Raw genomic sequence first — 19,559 nt, forward strand, 5'->3', positions numbered from 1 at the left:
CGGATTTGTTTTAGGAGATGTCTCATCAATAATTTCTCTTAAAGGGGCACCTGGAGAAGTCCATGTACAAACTGGTTGATAGGGTGGCGGTTTTCTAGTATACATTTCTTCTAATACCGCATCTTCTGAATCACTTTCTTCACTATTTTTCTTTTTGGCATTCTTTTGTCCAGTTACCTCATCAATTAGTCTCACTGGGTACAAACCATCACACATGTCTGCACGTCTCCATCGACACATTCTATCCTCATGTGTTTCTCTATCAAGACCTAATTCTGTTCTCCTTAACATTCCTCTACTCTCTCGTTCTAATTCAAACATTTCATCTTCCCATTCAACTAAAGCTTCAAATTGAGTAGGTCAAGGCTTTGGTACGAGTTTCATCATTTTTTCTCTCTTAAATTTTTCTAAACTGCTATGTTAAATGATCCATCTTCCGGCCATGCTAATACACCATCATTTTTAGTATACTTCATCCAATTCTCAATCCAAAGACAAGTATGATAACCATATTCACCCAACATATAAGCTGCAGGTGTTTTGTACTTATGAAGTAATCTTCCACCCCGGGTTGAAATTTTCTGGTCCGGTTTAATTTTGTTTTTCAATTTCTGAAGCCATGAAAGCTTCTTTTTCTCCTTTATGTAATAGTAATCCATGTTTTTAAACAATTTCCCTTACTTCGGTAAAGATCGTAACAACTTCCTTGTTATTCCACAACACCAACTAATCTGTGCGCGAAACTTACCAACAAACCAATCAAGTTCAGCTTCGTCACTATTTTGCTCAACCAATAGAATTACTGTTTTTCAGGATGAGCCAATCAGCTGTAAGCTTGCCTTAGTCACATGAACCAATCTGTACGCGAATACTGTTTACAATACGTATGTTAGCCAATCACAGCGCGACACTTGTGACGTATGCTACCGCTGCAGCTGCTCTGTCCCTCATTCCACTCCTTAAACTAACACCTCCTTTACAAAAAAAATTATTTTTCACAGCGCCATATTTACATGTCTGTTTCACTAAAATAAAGTGATAGCTTTCCCAAACATTCAAGTATTCTTTTCACGTGAAAGAGACGACACTATTTTCACAGAATATTTTAATTTGTTGATAAAGTAAGGCTACTTTACCCTTCTGGCAGGTAATAACTAACTTGTTTCTCTCTACATGCACATACAGAGATATTTTACACCTCCTTAGAGACAATTCAGAGTTTCACTCGATCGTACATTACAAATTCATTTACGCACATTCATACTGAAAAATCCCTATCCATGCATATATAAATCTTTAGTAGGACTTTAACCCACTAATAGAAATCCTCACTCGCCAGTAAGATAGAAGACGCTTCCTTACCCTTCACTCAAGCTTAGATAAATTCTACTACTCTTTTCACAGTGAGTTTTAAGAGGACAGAAGACCCTATACTCGAAAGCTACGATTTCATAGACAATCCTCACTATGCATTCTACCTTACACCTAAAATCCTTAAACTTGTGCTGTACGACCACAACACTAATGATATACGGCGATACCACTATTTTGAAACCGAACAAATGCACTGTGTAACTTCACCTGTCACACTTCTCATGCCGGCACCAACCAGGAATTTTCACACTGCTGGAAAAAACCTTTTGACTACATATAACAACTGAACAAACTTAACATGTTTTAGACATCAATCCTATGTATTACCATGTAACATGCTAGTTACCATAGAAACCCTAACTCTGCTACCAAGTAATTGATCCAGCGCTCTGTTTGGAAAACGGTCTCAAAAACGTTACCTATCACCTCAATACTCACCATTAAACATGTAACACATATAATGGCCCATAAACTTAATGAGACAATTTTTTGAGCAACTGAATCCAGTGGTGTGATTAATCAAAACTACTCACATATTATTTACATTAATATATACAACTGCAGTTTAACTATTTTCACCATGGTTTTATACATTTATTATTATTAATCAGACCACTTCAGGCGATTGGATCAACTGATGGAAACTAGACCATGAATAAACAAGACCAGCTTGTCTTTTCAAATCTAATTTTATTCTTCATAAAGAAAAATAGCATTTACGTATTAAAATCTTTATTTTATAAGCAATTAAGAAAGCAGCATTTTAATCAGGAAATTAACTAATAAACTGACATTTTCAAAGCAAGCTCAGAAACATGAAATATTAGCAGAATAACAGTTTCCATTCCCTAAATCTATTTCCCTGTCTATTTCTCACTTCACCTAGAAAGGAAAAATCATTTAAAGTCTGCTGTCCTTACATGCGCCAAAGGTCCAACAGCATGTCACGTCATTCAGGAATCGGAAAGTAAGAGAGCAGCGAGCTTTTTTCCTGCTCATGGTGTCAGGTTTTATACCTTTCTTTCTAGATTTTACATTCTTTTAACCAAATCCGAGCTTTTCATTGGCTGTCCTGTGTCAGTCCATGATAAAATGCATTAGGTAATCTCCGATTCTTGACCAAGACCAGGCTTCACATAAGCCCTATTGTCTTTCATTTCCACATCTTTCAGCTTCCTCAAGAAAGTAACTTTTCCTCGAGTTTTGAACATTTACTTCCTAGCCTTGGCAGACACTTTAAGTTTTCTGTCCTTGAGCCTTTTCTCCATGAGCACGTTCAACTCAACCAAAGAAATGCTTTTTCAATCAACGATGACAGCGCAGTAAAAATCTTCACAGCTACCCATGTGCAAAGACTTCACTCTGGACAAGTTTTTGCGTCTGCAGCTCGGTCAGCCATGCTTTCTGAACAACCTTTAGGCCTCACTTTGGAAACTATTATTAAACAAACACAAGACATCAATTAATTAAAGAATTGAGACTCATTCTGTTACCCACCCCCTTTACTAATTAATCCTGTTAATTATGTTACCTAGCAAAAAGCACAATCAGGCAGCATTATATTTACTTCTCCTTTAGGAACTGCACGAACTCCATGAGCTTTCGTCACAGAAAAGACATAACATAAGCACACAAATTAAGCACATGCCATTAGTTAAACAGCCGCATTTAATACTAACAAAGACAATAGACCAGGTTAGTTTATTATTTTTTCTTTGCGTTTGCAACATAAAGCACATTAGTTTATCCCACGTGTACTGATGAATGTATTCTTAAACTAAGTTGATTAGTAATCTCACCACAAGCTTATTAATTTAATTACTGTTATGGGAGATTAACTTCACAAGTTTGAACAAAATCTTGTTCTTCACCTTGCTTCATCACTGGTCTCTGGGTAACCAGGTTATGTTCTGCTTAGGCCTCTTCAGCTATGAAACGCTCTCCTTTGTGATGTGTGCTAGTTCCAGGATGATGTCATGCTTCCAGTGGTGTGCGTTTCTTCAGTATATGTCCAGCTGTGTCTGGCGTAGGTGTTTGGGGTTTTTACTCTGCCTCATTAAACTATACACATTAGAAGATTTGGTGTGTGTTCTGCTTTCAACATAACAATTTTGGAGAGGACTTGGCCAGAGGCAGAGGTACCTTAACCCCAAATACGACCTCGACGCATGAGGAGGAGTAACAGACAGCCTCCGTCTGTCTCAGTGATGTTCGTCTGGAAAGCGGCAACTGCTGGTAATCTCGTGTCCTGCTTTCAACATAACACAGGTACCGGTGGAACGCACATAGGGGCCTTGATGAGGTCAGCACTTTGTTGACCTTGATTTCTGGGTGCCGGAAGAGGCCAGATGCTGGCTTCCGGGCAAATGGTCCTCAAAGGCATGTCGGCAGTACAAATGATTTTCGTCTCGGTTTGTATTCAGACTGTAGACGAACGAAGAAATACAAAAAATTCAAAACACATTTGCAACAGGCACAACCCATTTCTGAACCCAGGACCTGGAAACATATCCCTGTACAGCTCAGGCCTACTTCAATTTAGGAAAAAGCTGAAGACACACCACTTTAAAGAACAGTGGATCAGGTTGCACTAAAAGTCAACTTTCGCGTTTATGAAACAGCTATCGATCCCATCACAAGTTGACTGCAGTCTTTGCATTGGATCCTGTTCGCAGCTATGCTGCCTTTCTGCTGCTGAGCAGCATCAAAGCATATGTAGACCCTTGTAGTAATTACGACATCAATTAGAAGATTAATAAAGCATCCTTTAACGGAGAAGCTTCAGAGTACAACCTTCATGTCTTCAAGTTATATTCAAAGTGTCCGTTACGCAGAATCCAATGACATACATCAGAATACAGAATGATAGAACTCTATTACATACCTAATACTCTACACACTGTTACATACATAAGACTCTACATTACTACACATCTTCCCTTTTTATAAAAATAAAGAAATAAAAACAAGAAAAAAAACATTAATAATAAACAAATTCATTGTATCTCTCTGGCCTTCTAACAATTCTACCTCTAGATGTTTGAAAAGTGTTTGGTTGAACACTTGGCTCACTTAAAGACATTTCATTTGGATTATCATCAGGTAAATCAACAATAGAATTATCAATATCATAACACCAAAACGGAGAAAAAGGCACAGACTGAGAAGATGGAATCAGTTCATCCATATTGCAATTTGCTAATGCTAAATTACTCATATACCAAGTCTCTCCATTGTCAAGAGTAACAGAATTCTGATGAATTTTAGAGATTCTTCTTGGTTGTGAAAATTTACTGAACCCTTTGGTTACTTTACGAGGATTTCTAATACAAACCAATTGCCCAATTTGTAAATCGGTGGGACGAGTACCATGCTTACTATCATAGACCATTTTGTTCTTCATTTGAGAAGGAGTTAAAGCATTTCTCACATCATCAAGATCACAAAAAGACATACCTGCTCTCTTCATCCGTCCTGGATAACTTTTAGAATAAGGGATTCGGTAACGCAAAGAAAAAGGTCTTTTACCTAAAGAAGGATGAAGAGTAATACGATATGACCATAACATTTTCTTACATTCATCTTCCCACGATAATTTTGATTTTCTACACATCTGTATTGTCCCTTTTATAACTCTATTTAATCTTTCAACAACTCCATTTGAAGAAGGATGATATAATGGGGTGAAAGTTTGTTTGATTCCATTCGTAGAAAGGAATTGTAGCATTTCATTTGACTTAAACTGTACTTCATTGTCAGTCAATAAGGACGATGGAAAACCTTCTTGCAAAAAAATAGATTTAAGAAACTCAATTACAGATTTGGTATTGATTATGTTTACAACTTTAAGCTCAAACCATCTAGAAAACAAATCCACAATCACAAAAATATATTTGGTAGAATCATCAAACCAGACAATGGGGCCCATAATGTCTAAAGCTACCTCATCCCAGGGCAAATTAGGAGAATGCACAACACCTAAAGGAGGGTTAAACGTTTTCTTTGATTTGTCTGAAATCTCACAGTTAATACAAGATCTTACTTTAACCTCAACAGATTTGTCTACACCAGGCCACCAATAGGAGTCTTTAACCCTGGATTTAGTATGTGAAATACCAGGATGTCCTTCATGCGACAAACAAATTATTTGATCTCTCAAGGATGTAGGTGGAATTACTTTATCACCTCTCAAGACAAAATCCTCACACACAGTAAGTTCATCTCTTACTTCCCAAAATGGTCTAAGATTTTCTGATAAATCTTTTTTTCCAAGTTTAGACCAACCATTAATAATTTTTGACTTAACTTGTGCTAACAATGAATCCAAAGAATCCGCTTCAAACCATTGTTCCTTTGAAATACAATTATCAGAATTTCCATCAAGAATGATGTTAGCAACAGAAAAATCATTCCAAGCATTAGAATCAATTTTGGTCACAGGTAATGAAAGCCTACTCAAGCAATCAGCTATTACGTTCTGTGCCCCAGGTACATACTGGATTTCAAATATGTAATCCTGTAAGCGCATAGAAAGTCTGGCAATTCTGGCAGTTGCTCTATATAAACCATCAGTGGTCAATAATTTTGTGAGGGGTTTGTGATCAGTTCTGACGCAAAACTCCTTACCCCACAAAAAGTTTCTAAATTGTTCTAAACTCCAAACTACTGCTAGAGTCTCTCTTTCTATTACTGAGTACTTTTGCTCAGAAGGAGTTAGTGACCTAGAGGCAAATGCAATAATGACTTCACCATTACTCTCTGTGACTTGCGTTAACACACAACCCAAACCACTTGAACTAGCATCAGTAGTAACAAAAGTGGAAGATAAGGGATCAAAACCTTGAAGGTTTGGAGCAATACAGATGGCTTTCTTTATTAAATTAAATGCCACTTGACACTCCTCAGACCAAGAAAATTAAACTTTGTTCTTAAGTAATTCTCTCATGACTTGGGTTTTGCTTGAAAAGTTATTCACAAATTTCAAATAAAATTCCGCTAAACCAAGAAATGACCTTAATTCATCCTTGGTTTTAGGGGCAGAAGCATCAAGAATTGCTCTGACCAATTTAGTTTTGGGCCTAATACCAGACTCTCCAATTTCATGTCCTAAATAAACAATTTGGTTTTCTGAAAATTTGCATTTAGAAACTTCAGCTGTTAATCCATGTTTCTCAAGCATTTTCATGACATCCCTTAGCCTTGAATCATGTTCAGTAGAATCTTGTCCCATAACAAGTATGTCGTCCTGAAAGAATGTGACACCAGGCATATCACCAAATAGTTGTGCCATTAAGCGTTGAAACACGGCCGCAGCCGAAGCTAAACCAAATGGCATAAGTTTAAAACGAAAACAACCAAACTGTGTACAAAAAGTAGTCACGCTTCGGCTGTAACGGTGCAAAACAACCTGGTGATAGGCTGATGATAAATCAAATGTGGAAAAATATTTATAACCACGAGTAAGGGACATCTCGTCTATCCTTGGTAAGGGAAATTGGTCAACAACTATATTATTATTCAGGTTTCTCAGATCGACGCATAAGCGGATTTTGCCATTGGCACGTCTGGCAACGACCAATGAAGAAATCCACTCAGACGCCTCCACATGCTCAATTATATCACACTCTTGCAATTTTAAAAGTTCTTTCTTAACTTCCTCTCTTACAATAAGGGGTACATGTCTTACCCTATGAATCCTGGGAGTAGCATTGTCTTTTAATCTGATTTTATGTAAAAAACCCACTTAATTTACCAATTTTTCCAGAAAAGATACTTGGAAATTCTTTCACCACCCAATTCTTAGTGGTTTCACTATCACAAGCTACAAGAACTTGCTCCGGGCTGTTAGGGTTAAGATTTATATTCAATGCTCTTTGGTCCTTCCACCCCAAGACAGAAGGTCCATCTTGGGCAATATAAAGCTTGCAAACAGCAGAGCGACTTTTAAAGTCAAAAACAAGAGAACAAAATCCCAACAAGTCAATCTTATTCCCCGTGAAACTTTCAGGAAGAACATCAGGTGGCTCTAAATGAGAACCCAGATTGACTAGTTTAGCTTGCCATATACTTTTAGCTATTATCGTAAATGGTGATCCAGAATCCGCTGCTACCTGCAAAGGAATACCACCAAATTTAATGATACACAAAGGTTTACTACTGTCCTTGTCATTAATATTTAAAACAATGTTACACTTTCTCTGATCATGAATATCAGAGTCACCAGAAGAGGTGTCAGAATCGCTTTCATTCACACATGAAACCTTTGGAGATTGAACAGACTTCCTTTTACAAGACTTCGAAAAATGTCCTACAATTCCACAATTCGAACATTTCGTAAGTCTAGCAGGACAATTTTCTGAACTGGCATTGTGTGATTTGCTTCCACAACGAAAGCAAGCAAATGACGTTGAATCAAATGTGTTAAATTTAGGCTTAATAGCATTTTTGAAATTTTGCGCGTTGCCAGAGAATTGGTTTTTTTGGGAACGGAAGTCTTTTCCTTTCTTACTTTCAGAAATATTGTTGACAGAACTAGATTTTGAAGTTTCATTTTGTTCAGAAATGGCTTTATTGCTCCTTTCCGATAATTCAGCCTTTTTGACAAGTGTAATAACATCTTTAAGGGCAGAATCTCCTTCAATCCAAAGTCGGTCTTGTATTCCTTTATTTCTAGAACAAACCACAACCTGGTCTCTTATTAAGTCATCGTGGAGAACACCAAATTTACAAGGTGCAGCAAGTATTTTTAACGCAGCTACGGACTCTTCTATAGACTCATTTTGTAATTGCTTCCTTTTAAAGAAAGCTCTTCATGTGACTCCAATGCACACAACAGGAGAATAATGATCAGTCAAATCCATAATAGCTGCTTTAAAGACATCTATATCGCCAGATCTTTCCTGTTTCTGCATTTGGTTATAAACTCTCAAACCCTCAGCTCCTAAACAATAAAGAAAAATTCTTTTTTTTCTTTCAGGAGACATTATTCCAACATTATCCTCTTGGGTAGCCAAATAATTCATGAAATAGTCTTTCCATTCAAGCCATTTGACAATGGGCTCACCAGGAGAAGAAAGAAACTCTTTAGGGTTGTTGAGATTAATTAATGGACTGGCGTTCACAATACCTGAAGAACTTGCATTTTCAGTCATGTTGAACACGTTTTTAAATAGTAAATAATTTGCGAAAAAGAGCAAATAAATATATAAGAGACAGCTTACTTGGGTGTCGTTAAATCTCTGAACCAGCTCACAAAATCCTTGAGCCAGTTACGAAGAAAATAGCAGGCTTAATTCCCTTCACCACAAACTGAAATTGATCGGTGCAATTACAAACTCCGTGTAAATAATCAAAATGGCGTCTTGCAAGGGTCACGTAGCGTGACCTCGCGTAATGACGCTTTGCGTCGATCGTGTAATTCGACTGACAGCCACAGACGCGCTAGTTCAATGACGGAGGCAGAGCGCGCACCGCAGCAAGAAAATGGAGCGTGCTCGCAATTTTAAAAGATACAAGGTACCTTGCAGTTTTAACAGTGGATGAGACTCCCACACTGCAAATCACTGAAAATTTACTTACTTCAACGATCATATACCGCAAAGAGACTTTGCAGTAACCAATCTTCCACAAAAAAATAAAAAAAAATAAATAAAAAAAAAAATCGAGCAGTGGAGGTGAAGAAATAAATATTAAAATTCTTCAGTTCTTCTCTTTAAAAAAAACAAAAAAAAACGAAGAGTATCAATCCCAATCCGTAGTCGCCAATCTTTTGTAGTAATTACGACATCAATTAGAAGATTAATAAAGCATCCTTTAATGGAGAAGCTTCAGAGTACAACCTTCATGTCTTCCAAGTTATATTCAAAGTGTCCGTTACACAGAATCCAATGACATACATCAGAATACAGAATGATAGAACTCGATTACATACCTAATATTCTACACACTGTTACATACATAAGACTCTACATTACTACAACCCTGTTTAGTGAACTCCTGATACAATGCTCCTGGACAAAACAACCGAGTGAGTAACAATGGGAAACCGAGGAGCAGGCTGAAGCTTGGGTACTGAGCCCGGGACTTTCAAACATTAGCCATGAATTATCGTTCATGCCAGCATGTCCTTTGTGCCACAAGTGAACACAGCAGCTAAGTGAGGCTTCAACCACCCAATGCGCCTGCAAAGGATACTTCACCTCCCAGAGACAAGCCAAAGGATCACGCTGTCAATTCTTGGCTCACTGTTGTATTGTAGGACAACATTAAACGGAATCATAGAAGTTGGATCTTTTGAAATAGTTTATTTATTTAACAATAAAAGAAGAGTAAAGAAGAGTAAAGAAAGAAAAACCACGGATGACAGGGAACAGTCCGGTGAAGCTGCTGTCCACTCGAGCCTCAAGGAGTACCGCAACTAGGCTACAGCGGCACCATGGAAATAGAAAAGAATGTTATAATAAAACTCTTATGCAAAACGTGTTACAGGGATACAACATCTCCCTTTCCAATGCAGAATTAAGGATAAAATGCAATAGAGAGAATAAACAACAAAATGAATCAATACAAATAATAATCATTAAACTTTGCAGGTATAACAATGTTTCTCTTTCCAACGACAGATGACGAACCTGAAATGGAAGAATTGTGACAAACTATGCCGCCATCAAACACTCGAGTCTAACCTACATGAAACGCTATTATCAGAAATTCAATTTTGTTGTTCAATAATATGATTGTCATTAGAAACATCATTACAAAAATCCCATGCTGAACAATCCAAAGCATTTTCCTTGTTATTCATTTTCTTTTCAATTAAGTCCTTTTGATAAGATTCAATTTTTACAATAGCACTTTTATTCCACGACTCTCGGTTGTTCAACAAAACAGCTGAGCATGCCACCCTTGCAATTTGTTGTGGTCCAGTAAATTTAGATTCACCTCTATTGATTTTTTTGGGCCAAAAATTCTCTCTTCTCCTTTGTAGAGAACTAATTTACTGACTTGTATAGGAGTTCAAAATTCTCTCTAACACATTCATTCACACAACTGTGAGCCTGAAATCCAATGTCCATTAAACGTAAACTCTTTTTGCTATCAAAATACTCCGAACCTTCTCAGATACTTACGCGCATCTAATACAGATGCCAGTGCTGTCTGAATACCTTCTTTAAAAAACCTTTTAGACCTCTCAACTAAACCATTTGCTGCTGGAAAGTACAAAGGTGTTTTCGCATGTTTAATACCGTATTTGATTAAGAAATCTACCATTAACTTTTAACTGAAATGTGTTCCATTGTCAGGACACTCATTTTTTGGGAAAACCTTCCGCACACATTGCTTTTTCTATGAATTCAATCACAGAGTCCGTAGTAGGAAAATAAACTAGATCATACGCAACCCATTTCGAATAGTAGTCAGTGAGTACAATTGGATATTTCATTTCACAAAACATTGTATGGTACTGTTGTGTTTAACCTATTCGATTTATCTGCTTGTCATTTGTATGTGCCTAGCGCTGCCTCTGCTGTCACGCACCTTGCCAGGCTTATATGACATCCCTGCATTCCGACCTGGAATCTTGGGCATAGGTGACGGTTGTGGCAGTTGCTGGCAGGACTAGAGAGAGTGTAGATGTACCCTCGAGGTGTTCGGGATTACTGAATAAACTACATTTGACTCACCTTTTGTCTTCGAGTCATCTTTACAATTTGGCGACATTGGAAGCCCTGACACCTTCTGGAATCCTTCTCGGCATGTTTATAAAGATTCTTCTGCATTCTTCTTCCGTTCCTGTTTTGATGTCTATCGCCATCCAGTGTGTCCTGTCGGGGAGTTCTGCATCCCTTTGACCACCTTGGTGAAGGTTGGCCATTCTATTTCTTCGGTCCGGTGAGCTGTCTTCGCATTGGGAGGCTGGTCGTGCCGCCCTCACCGGTTCGAGTTTGAAGAGGGCAGCAGCTGCGACATTCAGTCGAAATTTATCGCCATCCAGTGTTCACTGTCGGCGAATTCTACATTCCTCTAAGTATCGTGGCGAAGGTCATTTTCATGTGAGGAGGCTGTCCGTGCCATCTTCGCTGTTGTGAAGTTGAGAACTGCTGCTGCGACGTCTCGTCACAATTCTGGTGAGACCGTTGCTGTGCTGTCCACATGTTCGTGGCAAAAGCTTGTGTTCTTTTCTTCGTGAGGGAATAGTGTCTCCTCACCCTCAAGTGTATTTTCCTGCGCAGTTCCCGTCTACTAACGTTCCAGTCCGTGATCTCCCTTGTGTAGGCACGTCACTGGAACGCATAAGCAGGTTCACGTTAGGTGGCCATCTTTGAAGGAGGATTGGCATATTCTACGTGTGTCTCCTACCGGTGACACGCACACCTAATACTTCATTAAAATTCCAGCGCTTTGCATCTTCACGCACGCTTAGCGTGTTACCGGCGGTGACACGCACACCTGATAATTCATTAAATTTCAACACTATTTTTGAAACAGTTTTGGCATATGCTACGCGTGTCTCCTACCGGTGACACGCACACCTACTTCATCAAAATCGCAGAGTTTTACATTTTAACACATCCTTAGCGGGTTACCAGCGTTGACACACACACACCTGATAATTCATTAAATTTTCAGCGCATAACGTTAGATGGGACATCTATAATCGCCATTGCATACAGTCTATTCTAGGCGATAAATCTAGTTATTCAATGCATTCTAAGCGTGTTACCAGCAGTGACACGCACACCTGGTACTTCATGTACATTTTCAACATTTTTTTTTTGCACTCGACGTTAATTGGAACATCTATAATTGTCATTGCCATTATTCGTGTGTCTATCCTACCGGTGACATGCACACCATCAGTTCCATACATCTTGTTCTCATTATAGTGCCTGTGTAATCCACGTTTTTTATATAGTATACAGTGGAGCAAAGTGTGTCCTTATTCACGGTGACACACACACCTGTTATCTCTGCACTTACCTATTGTCCTGTTTTCTTTATACCCATACATAGGACAGTGTCCACCCACATTATATATATATATATATATATATATATATATATATATATATATATATATATATATATATATATATATATATATATATTTATATTTTACACACACATTATGTTGGTCAATTCCCCATTCTCCATGGCTTCTGGCACTATAAGGAACCTTTCTCATCCACAACCTTTTATTCCATCAACAAGTGATGACGCTATCAAATGGGAAGAGTAAAGGGAGTATTTTGAAAATTATATTTCAACTATTGAGGAAGAAGATCTGACCCCCGAAAGGAAGAAAAAATACTTCTCCAATGATTGGGTGCCAAAGCTATGAAAATATACAATCGCATCAACAAAAAACCTAGAGCAGGAGATGTTTACAGTATTGCATTAGAAGATTTAACTATGTATTTCAAACCCACAATTTCCATTTCTGTTAACAGATGTAAGTTCTTCCAACGCAAACAAGCACCTGAAGAGTCAGTAGAGGATTTTGTTGCTGCTTTAAAGAACTTAGCACTCACTTGCAGATTTGGCACATTACATGACGAGTTTATTCGTGATCAAATAGTCATGAAATCTTCTAATAAGAATGTTCAGGAGAAACTATGAGCGAAGGGAGAATTACCTTTAGAGGAAGTCATTGAGATTGTCAAATGTACAGAATTGACTGGTAGATGTGCCAAAGCAGTATTACAAGAGGAGAAATCCATTACCGATGATAAATCCACAATTGCCAAAATAATTCCTTCTAAAAGTTCTTACAATAAATTTCGTTCTAACAATGTACAAAAGAAAGATAGTAGCAGTAAGAACAAACTATCGGACGATAGGAAATGTTTTAGATGTGGAAGCAGATACCATTTGGCAAATGATAAAACGTGTCCAGCTTTGAAACAAAAATGTTCTAAATGTGGGTTAATTGGGCATTTTTCTGCAATGTGTAATAAGAAACATAGAGGAGGAAGGAATGTAAAGGTAGTGGTACCTGAGGAACAGGATGATGCATTGTCTTCAGACGATGATGATATGAATTTATTTGTACTGAATATTGATGACAAGTCCAACAAAAAGAAGAAACCTATATGTCATTTAAATATTGGAAATGTGGATATCTCGATCGTTGCCGATTCGGGATCTCCTTATACCATTGTAAACGAGAAGGTGTGGTTGGAAACATTTGTCCCAGTTATTGGCAGAGAATTATTAAGTCCTGATATTTTTCCCAAGACTTTCACAGGGGAACCTATTGAGATGCTGGGTTTCAGGGAGTTGCAGTTTAAATTTAAATCGCACAAAATGTTAGGTAAATTGTACGTCTCCAAGGATGGTCCTTCTGTATTAGGATGGATCGACCAAGGAGAACTAGGTATAATTTTGGACCCAAACAGCCCCATCCAGTACTGGTTTTGCACACTGAAGACTACAATAGCTTCATAGTCAAAAGGTTTCCCAAAGTATTCTCTAATGAAATAGGAAAACTTAAAGGATTTGTTCATGAGATTAAGCTCAAGGAAAACGCTGTACCTTGCATACACAAATCTAGAAACATCCCTTTTTCCATCATAGGTGAAGTAGAAGAACTTTTGAGACTACAAAATGCTGGTATCATTGAACCTGTAGTCGGCGGAGTGGGTTTCTCCCTTAGTCATTGCTAAGAAATCCAATGGCAAACTCCGCCTATCTGTGGACCTTTGCGATCTAAACAAAAACATTTTGGTAGACCAATTTTCTATGCCAAGAATTAGAGAAATGTTGTCCTACACAAATGGTGCCAAGTGGTTCTCCACTATTGATTTAAGTTCGGCCTACCACCAGGTGGCGCTTCATCCCAAGTGCAGAAGTCTCACCACCTTTATAACACCCTTGGGATGTTTTAGATTTAAAAGAGTACCATTTGGACTGGCCTCGGCTGCGGCTATGTTCCAAAGATTGATGCGCAGTCTCTTTAAAGAAGAAAAGAATTTCTTATTTTTCAGGATGACAACATGGTTACAGGCGCAAACAGGAAAGATCATGACGAGAAATTGAATAGAGTCTTGAGCATACTTGACCATCATGGTCTTACTACTGATGTTCGCAAATGCAAATTTGCCACTAATGATGTCACATATTTGGGGCATGAGATAAATGGTAGTGGGATTAAACCAAAAAAATAACTATTTTCTGCAATTAGAGAAGCCCCTTCATCTAAAAACAGAGGAAGTCAGGGCTTTCCTAGGCCTTTCTGAATTTTATGTTAAGTTCGTACAAAACTTTTCTTCAAAAACCTCTCCTTTGAGAGAACTTATCAAACAAAACAGCTAATTAAAGTGGAATACTACCTGTGAAGAGGCATTAGAAAGACTTAAAATGACATCTGCAAGGCCCCACCCCTCCAAGGCTTTAATCCCTTACTCCACAGCATTGTAACCACTGATACTAGTGGGACAGGTTTAGGGGCTGTGCTTAACCAAATTACGGAGGAAGACAAAGAAGTGACTGTAGCTTTTGCCTCACGCTCTATCACATCCACTGAAGGAAGGTACTCAGTGATCGAGCGTGAGGCACTTGCATGCGCCTGGGGTTTAGAGCACTTTAGGCAGTATATATGGGGGTACCAGGTTACTCTCAGAAGTGACCATAAACCTTTGATCAAAGTGCTTTACGCCAAAGGTCTTCAGGGTGCCTCTCCTCGCCTTGCAAGAATTTCCATGAGAATGTTGGATTTTAATTAAAATGTAGAGTACCTTCCTGGTACTAAGAATAGGGTAGCAGATTGTTTGAGTCGCTTACCTTTACCAAACACTAATGACCGGACCTCAGACAGAAACATTTTGCATTGCCAACATCGATGACGAGGTACCTTGCATATCACATAGTGATTGGTCTACTGCTATGGAGGAAGATACTATCCTCCTTGAGGTAATGAATTATATAAGAGCGGGCTGGCCTGCAAAAAGATGTATTCCTAAACATTTGTATACTTTTTGGGAACTCAAGGATGAGTTATCCATTGAAGGATATTTGATACTTAGGAGTGGTAAGGTCATTCCCCCCACCTCCTTACGCACCAAACTACTTGAAATCTGTCCTGAGGGCCACCTTGACATAGGGAAAACCAAGAGTAGAGTAAGGAACTCGTATTGGTGGCCTGGGTTTGACATCGAGATTGAAAGGACTGTCAGAAATTGTGTTGAGTGCGAGAATTCTGACAAATCTCACACACTTAGACCACCCCTTCAGCCACTTTTGTGTCCTACCATGCCATGGGTCAGACTAGGCATTGATATCTGTGGTCCTATTTGGGAACATGGAGAACAATTGCTTCTTATTGTTCTAGTAGTTCATTTTTTATAAATGGCCGGAAGTGGAAATTGTTCAGAATGCGGATGCCAAAACTATTGTCAGTTTCTTACGAATATTGTTCCTTAGAGAAGGTCTTCCTATATGTTTAGTATCAGACAATGGTCCACAATTTGTATCTACATGTTTCAAAACATTCCTTAAAGAAAATGGCATCTCTCAAGACCACTTCTGTATACCATCCTGCTGGGAATGGTGCAGTTGAGAGATTTAATCGAGTGACTAAAGGGGTGATTCAATTAGCTAATCAGAATGACCTTTCATGGAGAAAACAACTCATTCACAATCTTTGGGCTTTGCGTCTGACTCCTTGTGAATCTACAGGTACAAGTCCTTGTGTCTTACTAAGAGGAAGAACATCCTTCACCAAATATACCATGGGTTGGGCCATCCCTAAAAGAGTCTGTTGGTCTCCTGCCAAAGTAAAAAGAAGTTTACTACATTCACAAATGGTCAGCAAGAAATATTATGACTCTAAACACGCATGCAAGGAAACTGTCATTCGAGTGGGTGACAGTCAGAGTGAAGAAATCCAAGTTCACTAGTAAAGGGCATAGTCGTTTCTCACAACCTATGGAAGTCAAGAATTTTTTTTGTAACTGTGCCCTATTAAGCGATGGCAAAACTTGGCATTTTTCATCATTATCATTGTGTAGGCATGGTGGTGTTGCCTCGCCTTCCCATTGCATCTCTGACAACCAAGGTGGTTCTTTTTCTCGAGACTACGGGTGGATTCTGGATGGTGATGCTAATAGAGGTTCCTACCCTCAGGGAACAAATATAGCGTTAGCTTATGGTGAGAGGGCTCCTGGTGACATTCCCGTCTGTGAGTACAGTGTTAGTAGCTCGAGGAAAGAGTTACCACAATTTGTCAAAAATGATCAGAGCACTAGCAATACAAATGATGCGCTAGATGGTTCTGCTGAAGAAGAAGTAATGTCTCAAAACAGTATTGTTCGGAATGAGCCTACGGTGAGCAGGTACGGGAGGATTGTGAAACCACCAGCTAAGTTGCACGATTTCGAGTGTGATTGGTACTTGGTTCCGTTTCCTTTTTGATTTGCCTCATCAGGTATCATACCAGGGTTCTGGTTTCATTTTCATTATTGATAAGGAGATGTGTTGTGTTTAACCTATTCGATTTATCTGCTTGTCATTTGTATGTGCCTCGCGCTGCCTTTGCTGTCACGCGCCTAGCCAGGCTTCTATGACGTCCCTGCATTCTGTAATCTTGGGCATAGGTGACAGTTGTGGCAGTTGCTGGCAGGACTAGAGAGAGTGTAGATGTACCCTCGAGGTGTTCGGGATTACTGAATAAACTACGTTTGACTCACCTTTTGTCTTCGAGTCATCTTTACAGGTACTTAAAAACTATATAGCAAATTTTTCCCATTGTTCTTCTGGCAAACTATTAACTTAAGTTGGCATTGTGTTAGTTTTCCAATGTTTATCGGATAATATGCACTCTGGACATTTGTTAATATATTGCTCGACAAAAGTATTCATGCCTGGCCACCAATGAAACGTACACAACAATGTCTTTGTACCAGACATGCCTGGATGACAAAGATGTGCAGATTTGACTAATTTTTCAATTACTTTACATGGTGGTACAAACAAACCTTGCCTGGTGATTAAATTGTTTTCAACACTTAACTCAGAAGAAACTTGTTGAAATGTAGCTTAACATTTTTCTAAATTTCTAACCGGTGGCCAACCATTGGTAATGTATTTTATTACTTTTTTGAGCACTTCATCCTTTTCGTAATGTTGAACCCAATCCATCTCACTGATTACTCCAACAGTGCACTCTGACGCGCCAATAGCTGAAACAACACCATCATCAAAATGCCCAGTATGATCCAAACTTTCTTTTAGAGGTAAACAAGACAAACAATCTGCTCTAAAATTTTCCCCTCCAGATATAGGTTTAAACACAAAATTGTATTCTTGTAATTTTGAGATAAGCATAACGAGTCTTGATGCCAATCCTGTTCCATTTCCACTCATCAAATATATTAAAGGTTTGTGATCTGTCTACGAATCGAAACAATTTCCCCACAAGTAACTTTAAAAATGTTCAACAGCCCACGTACACGCAAGGGCTTTCCTTTCTATTTTGCTGTAATTTGACTCTGCCTTACTCAAAGTTCGTGAAATAAAAGCAATTCAGCTTAAGTGCATAAATTAAATATTCTCCGGTGGGTTTAATTCTTCTAGTCCGTCTCCGAAAAATTGCTTGTCGCTAAATTAATGTTGTGTTGTAGGACAACATTAAACGGAATCATAGAAGTTGGATCTTCAGAAATAGTTTATTTCTTTAACAATAAAAGAGTAAAGAAGACACCCACGGAGGACAGGAAACAGTCCGGTGAAGCTGCTGTCCAGTTGAGCCTCAAGGATAGAATACCACGACTAGGCAACAGCGGCACCATGGAAATAGAATAGAACATTATAATAAAATTCTAATGCAAAACATGTGTTAAAGGGATACAACACTCACCTATAGTCATGTGGAAGTCGCTGTAAAATCTCTAACCTCCAAAGCCTGCTTAGAATTATGTAATACAACTTATTTGCAGGAGAAAGGTCAGTACTGAATTTGAGCCAGTGGTTTCAGGTACTTAATTGTCAACACTGGCACTTATGACAGTCTGCCACATGATGTAACTGTTTGTCTCATTTAAAGATCAGCACAACAACAGTTATGTAATACTTCAATATACAATAAAAATGACTTATACACACAGCCTCATGGTTCTGGTAGTTAGTTAGTTAGTAAGTAGTTAGTTAATTTTGAACATTTCACTGAGGCAGTTATTGTCAACATGGAGCCAGTGACCCCCACAGGGGTTAAATAAAGGGACTACAAATTCTGTGGCAGCAGATTATGGGACTACCAGAACCATGAGGCTGTGTGTGTTAACGCGGGAGTTGTTCATTCATTAAACCAGCTGTTCCCAATAGCTTTGTGTCTCCGTGTTTGAAGCCAGAGTGAAGCCAGTGATCAAGAGTGTGATATCGCTCGAAACACATTTAGCATTTTAATGGAAGCAAGTGAGCAGGGGTGCTGACACTGCTGCCGGCGAGGGTGTTTGAGTCTGTACCCTTTGTGTGTGGCATCTTCCGTGGGGCAACCTTCTTTTCTCTGATATATATATATATATATATCTCCTTCCACGCTTTCTCCTGTGCGTATACCGCTGCCTTTCCCTCAAGAGTAGCGCCGCCGCCTCTTTGGACCTCACAGGAGCATGTCCCGTAACTTCCAAAAATAATCCTCTCACACAAAAGGATGACGACGCCTTGTGTAGCTGGTCCAAAATTACTTTATATTCGGCCCCCTCAAACGCATTTCAGCTGTCCAGCAGCCTTGATATATATATATATATATATATATATATATATATATATATATTTGGATATGATAGATCTGTGCCTGCATAACAACTTTTTCCTTTTCTCCAATCTGGTATTTCATCAGGTAAGGGGGTGGCGATGGGGGCCTGCTTTTCTCCCAGTTATGCGTGTTTACATATGGGTTACTGGGAGGAGCAGGTCCTTGTGCCATCCCTCTCCACAATAGTATCCAACAATGTCGTCAAGTGGCTTCGCTACATTGACGACCTCCTGATAATTTGTAAAGGTTGTGAGGAGGATGCACAGTTGTTTATCAATGATTTGAATTGCAATATCTTGAATTTGGGATTCACTAGCCAAATGAGTCGTACCTCAATGTGCTTCTTGGATGTGGAGATTTGTATTCAGGATTCCAAACTGGAGACCAGACTCTTTAGGAAACCCACGGCTGGCAATGCAGTGTTACATGCGTC

At 38.8% G+C, this 19,559-nt stretch overlaps 1 protein-coding gene across 2 annotated transcripts in view; it reads right to left on the reverse strand.

Moving 5' to 3' along the window:
• The window catches only part of ERMP1 (endoplasmic reticulum metallopeptidase 1), a 689,629-nt gene that overhangs the window by 244,655 nt on the left and 425,415 nt on the right, over positions 1 to 19,559 (reverse strand). The window contains exon 8 of one of the 2 annotated variants that reach the window (XM_078675920.1): positions 4,831 to 4,902. The exons of the other annotated variant lie outside the window; for it this stretch is intronic. Coding sequence (XP_078532046.1) covers positions 4,831 to 4,902 — 72 coding nt within the window. The remainder of the gene's footprint in view (positions 1 to 4,830; positions 4,903 to 19,559) is intronic. 2 annotated transcript variants of the gene reach the window in all.

The sequence above is a fragment of the Lissotriton helveticus genome, chromosome 2_1 (genome assembly GCF_964261635.1).
Source record: "Lissotriton helveticus chromosome 2_1, aLisHel1.1, whole genome shotgun sequence".
Taxonomy (NCBI): Eukaryota; Metazoa; Chordata; class Amphibia; order Caudata; family Salamandridae; genus Lissotriton; species Lissotriton helveticus.